General features: G+C 55.4%; 1 protein-coding gene across 1 annotated transcript; it reads right to left on the reverse strand.

The window, feature by feature from the left end:
* On the reverse strand, positions 1–4241 carry BAX (BCL2 associated X, apoptosis regulator). The gene is made up of 6 exons (XM_036274817.1): positions 4160–4241; positions 3549–3600; positions 3311–3460; positions 2814–2949; positions 927–1031; positions 1–275 (listed from the first exon to the last, which is right to left on the reverse strand). Exons 1-6 carry the CDS (start codon positions 4191–4193, stop codon positions 171–173), a joined length of 582 nt encoding a protein of 193 aa, XP_036130710.1. The 5' UTR covers positions 4194–4241; the 3' UTR covers positions 1–170.
* Positions 4242–4791: the final 550 nt, after the last annotated feature.

Genomic DNA, 4791 nt, shown 5'->3' on the forward strand with positions numbered 1-4791 from the left:
TGTGGCCCAAAAGAGGTTTATTGCCCCCCCCGAAACCACTCCTCCCCACCCCACCCCACCCCCAATAATTACAAAAGTAAGAAAAAGGCCCCTGGCCCCCAGTTCCCACCCCTCCCAGAAAAATGCCATAATTTATGCAGAAAAGACACAGTTCAAGGCAGCTGGTGGCCTCAGCCCATCGTCTTCCAGATGGTGAGTGAGGCAGTGAGCACTCCAGCCACGAAGATGGTCACTGTCTGCCACGTGGGTGTTCCAAAGTAGGAGAGGAGGCCATCCTGGGGACAGGGACATCAGTCACTTAAGCGATTCAGCCATGGGCCAATACAGAAGAAATCAGGAAGAGGTCAGAGGGCAGGAGCAGGGACAAGGGCCTATGACTAATAGCTACTAAAAAGTTGGGGTCAGCCCTGGCCAGTTTGGCTCAGCGGTTAGAGCGTTGGCCTGCGGTCTGGAAAGACCCGGGTTCGATTCCCACTAAGGGCACATACCTCGGTTGCAGTTTGTCCCCAGCCCCGGTTGGGATTGTGCGGAGGCAGCCACTTGATGTGTCCCTTTCACGTTGATGTTTCTCTCTCTCTCTCTCTCTCTCTCCCCCTCCCACTCTATCTGAACAAAATATCGAAAAGTGTCCTCGGGTGAGGATAAAAAAAAAAAAAAAAAAAAAAAGAGCTGGGATCAAGGGTTATCAAAGAACTTGAGGATTCTAGAGGAAGTGGAGGCACCAGGGAGGGTAGAATATATTAATCAGGTCAGGGGTCACTGGGAGTCAGGGGTCACACAAAGGTCAACAGCTACCAGATGAATCAAGTGTTGATCAGACACATGAAGAAACCCATTACAGACCACATCTGATGGTCTGAAAAGGGGGAGTGGGGGGACACCACTGTGGGGGGCTCAGGAAGGAGTGGGGTAGTTAGGGGCCTCACCCAACCACCCTGGTCCTGGATCCAGCCCAGCAGCCGCTCTCGAAGGAAGTCCAGTGTCCAGCCCATGATGGTCCTGATCAGCTCAGGCACTTTGGTGCACAGGGCCTGCAGGGAGTGGGGTGGGCCTCAGGAACGGGGGCTTGTCCTCAGTGCCTTGAGATAGTGGCCTCAAGCCTCCTTTCTCAACTCTTTGCCTTCCTTCCTGCACTCCTGGAGTCTCTTTTCCACTCAGAATGAGCTTCATACACTGTAAACTGGACCTTGTCACTGTCAACTGCCCTGCTCACAAACTTTCCATGGCTCCCCAGTACCCTTGGGATAACACAAAAGGCACAGTGCGGCCCACAAGGCCCTGTGTGAAGGCTTTGACTTAACAGCAATCCAATGTATGGCTTTTTTTCTGTGGATCACTGACCTTCTTTCCTATCTTCGTTCCCACCAAGCCCTTCCCTGCCCTTAGGACCCTTGCACGTGCTGATTCTTGTGCCTGAATGGTCCTCCACCAAAGGAATGTTCACTCATCCCTCAAAGCACAGGTCACTTCCCCAGAGAGGGCTCTTCTGACCTTCAGACCAGGTATGACTCGACACTCTCCACAGCCATGACTTGCTCTCCGTTCCCCTGAACTTCCCCTTTCCACTCTTTATCTGGCTGCTGCTTCTCCCCTCCTGTTGTCCCCAGCTCCGTGTGTAGCCCCACCACCTCCATGCCTGCTGTCCCCCTCACCTCCAACATTCAGCTCCATTGGCTCAATCTCACAAACACAGCAAGAAGTCTATCTCCCCACCTCCAGTGCTACCACTTGAGTCAAGGTCAGGCATCATTTGCGGGACTATTATAGGCGCCCCCTCACCAGCTTCCCAGCTTTTGCCCTGTGCCCCAGAATCCCTTTATCCACCCACGATGGCCAGAACAAGTTTGTTGGGCTTCCCCTCCCCTAATATTTTATCGTGATAATCTTCAGAGAAATGTTAAAAGAATTTCACAGAGAACACCCATACACCCTCAACCTAGATTTTACAATTAATATTTTAAATTTATAAATCAGGTCACCTCACTCTCCTGTTTTAATTGCCCTGGCTGGTGTAGCTCAGTTGGTTGAGTGTCCTCCTGTGCACCGAAAGGTCGCGGGTTCGATTCCCGGTCAGGGCACATGCCCAGGCTTCGGGCTCTCCCCCATCAGGTGCGTTCAGGAGGCAGCTGATCGATGTTTCTCTCTCTCTCCCCCTCTCCCTTCCTCTCTTCTAAAATCAATAAAAACATATTTAAAATAATAATATAATAAGATAAAACCAGCCAATCACTCCATCTCACTCAGAGTACAGCTAAAGTCTTTACAGTGGCCTAAAACACCCCTTGAAATCTGCCCTCATCTCCTACCCTTTCCCCCTCCTCACTCTGTTCTAACTACAAAGGCCTCCTCATTGCCCTCAACCCATCAGGCTTGGCCTTACCTCAGGGCCTTTGCACTTGCTGTGCCCTCTCCAGATGCCTTTTTCCCAATCTTTATATATCACTGCATCTTTCTTGTCATTCCAACTCTGGCTTTCATGTCATCTCCTCTTAGAAGTCTTTCCTGATCACTTTGTACAATCCCATCACCCTAGCTTAGTTCTCTCAGCACTCGTCGTTCGATGTGAGCTCCATGAGGCAGGAACCTAGCCTGCTTTGTTCAGTGCTGCGTCCGGGGTGCAGAGTACAGGCCGGGCACATAGTAGGCCCAATAAATGTCTGTTGAATGAATAAATGAACGAAAGAGCAGACAACTGGCTCATAGTCATCTCTTTCTGGTCCCTCTGGGCTGCCACAGGGCTTGACATCACAACTCCCAGGTCCCCATAGATTTGAGGGGAGCCTCCCTGGGCTCACGGCCCTATAGCCACCCACCTTGAGCACCAGTTTGCTGGCAAAATAGAAGAGGGCGACAACCCGGCCCCAGTTGAAGTTGCCATCAGAAAACATTTCGGACGCCACTCGGAAAAAGACCTCGCGGGGGGAGTCTGTGTCCACAGCTGCGATCATCCTGTAGGAAAGAGGGAAGCCAGTGCCGGGGAGGGAAGATCAGGCAGAGCATGGAGACTGTGGCATCCTCTCCATACCAAAGATAAGAAAACTGAGCCCCAAGCCATGCCGAAATGAAAAGCAAGAGGCCAACGTAAGGGAAAGGGACAAGACGGACATTTAGGAAAGTAGGGAAAATGACTCCCTGAAGGAGGGTTTCAAGATCCTGTGAGAGGGGAGGACTGGGAGTCAGAGTGCTGAGTTGAGTGGTGGGGCCCTGGACCCCTGGGTGTGAGGGAAATGGGGGCTGTGGACTGGGACCCAGTGCTCCTAAGGGAAGAGGGGGTTGGGAGCTGGGACTCCTGGGTCCCAGAGGACCACACCTCTGCAGCTCGATGTTACTGTCCAGTTCATCTCCAATGCGCTTGAGACACTCGCTCAGCTTCTTGGTGGATGCATCCTGGGGCACCCTGGGCCCCAGGGGCAGCTGGGGCGTGTCTCCCTCAATTCGCGCTGCTTGATCCTGGATGAAGCTAGAGTGGGAATGGAGGGGGCATGCAGAATCAGAATTGAGGGGTCATTCTACAAATCTGCTCCACAATAATCAGACCTCACACTCACCCCTGAAGTAAAAGGGCCCCTGTCTTCATGATCTGCTCAGAGCTGGTGGGCCCTAGAGGAGAAAGGAGGGAAGAGGTGCCTAGACCCATGGGTCCTAGGAGAACTGGGGTGGTTCATGAGCCCAGATGGAGGACAATGCTAGGGGGTCCCAGATTTCAGGGTCCCTGGTAGACGAAGTGACTGGGGATCCGGACAACCGAGTCCCTGGTGGAGAAAGAGGGATCTGGGGCCTGTGTCCTACATTCTTCCTGGAAAGGAGGGAGACTTAGGGAGCACTTCAAGCATCCTGGCCTGAGGGGACAGAGGGGAGACCCGCCCCTCCCACCAGGAAGTGATGCCGACGACAAGCCCGGGCTTGCCCGGGGGCTTAAATTCTGGGGTCTCTATCTTTCCGAGGGTCCCAGAGCGCCAGGCAGGTAGGGACCGGGGCGCGGAGGCCAGAGAGCCAGGGAACCTCGGGGAAGGAGGGCGCTGGAGGCTGGCAGCACCCGATCCGGGAGTTTCTGACCCGGAGTGCGTGAGGATCGCACGCCCCGAGACCGGCAGGCGCGATCGCGGGGCTGGCCGGCGAGGGGCTCGCCCTCCTCCCGCCCGTCTGCCTCCCGCCTCACCCGCGTCTTTGGGTTGCTCGCCGGACCCGTCCATCACCGCCGCTCCCGCCGCCGCCTCTCGCCGGGTCTGCCCCGGCGGCTGCAGCACGCCCCCGGTCACGTGAGCATCCCGCCGAGCGTGCGTCGACTCACGAGACCGCCCCGCAAAATGGCCGCAGAGGGCCTGTGCCCCGCAGTGCCGCCCGCCGTCCTCGCCGCACCTGTCTCCCCGGTCACGTGGCTGGCCAATCGGCGCCGCCTTTTAGGACCCGGCCCTGGCGCCACGCCCCCGCCACCCAGCCAATCGCAGCTCTAGCTTTCACTTATTCGTTCGCTCATTCGTTCGTTCACTCGTTCTTCGTTCATTCGTTCGTCGTTCATTCATCCATTGGAGTCTTTTTAGAAGCGTGGGGGTGGGACCTGAGCTCTCCCGGGCCGCAGAAACTTTGGACGCACAGCGGAGAGAACAGCAGAGGCCAAAAATAGCATTCACCGTGGCAGGACGTCTCCGATGGCTAAAGACTAGGAGTGTGTATGGGTGTTCGTGTGAAAGTAAAGAAACCTGAAGCCCCGCCGGCGTCTCTTGGTGGATTGAGCGTTGTCCCATGGACTGAGAGGTCCCGGTTCGAGTCTGGTCAGGGCCCAGGCCCAGG

The sequence above is a fragment of the Molossus molossus genome, unplaced genomic scaffold, assembly GCF_014108415.1.
Source record: "Molossus molossus isolate mMolMol1 unplaced genomic scaffold, mMolMol1.p scaffold_m16_p_21, whole genome shotgun sequence".
Taxonomy (NCBI): Eukaryota; Metazoa; Chordata; class Mammalia; order Chiroptera; family Molossidae; genus Molossus; species Molossus molossus.

Excerpts from the sequence above, each read along its gene's own strand:
- BAX (XM_036274817.1), bottom strand. The coding sequence starts at position 4,193 with ATGGACGGGTCCGGCGAGCAACCCAAAGACGCGG. Across the intron at positions 3,461-3,548 it reads GGGGCCCTTTTACTTCAGGG|CTTCATCCAGGATCAAGCAG; the intron begins GTGAGTGTGAGG and ends TTCCCACTCTAG. Across the intron at positions 2,950-3,310 it reads AGTAACATCGAGCTGCAGAG|GATGATCGCAGCTGTGGACA; the intron begins GTGTGGTCCTCT and ends TCTTTCCTACAG.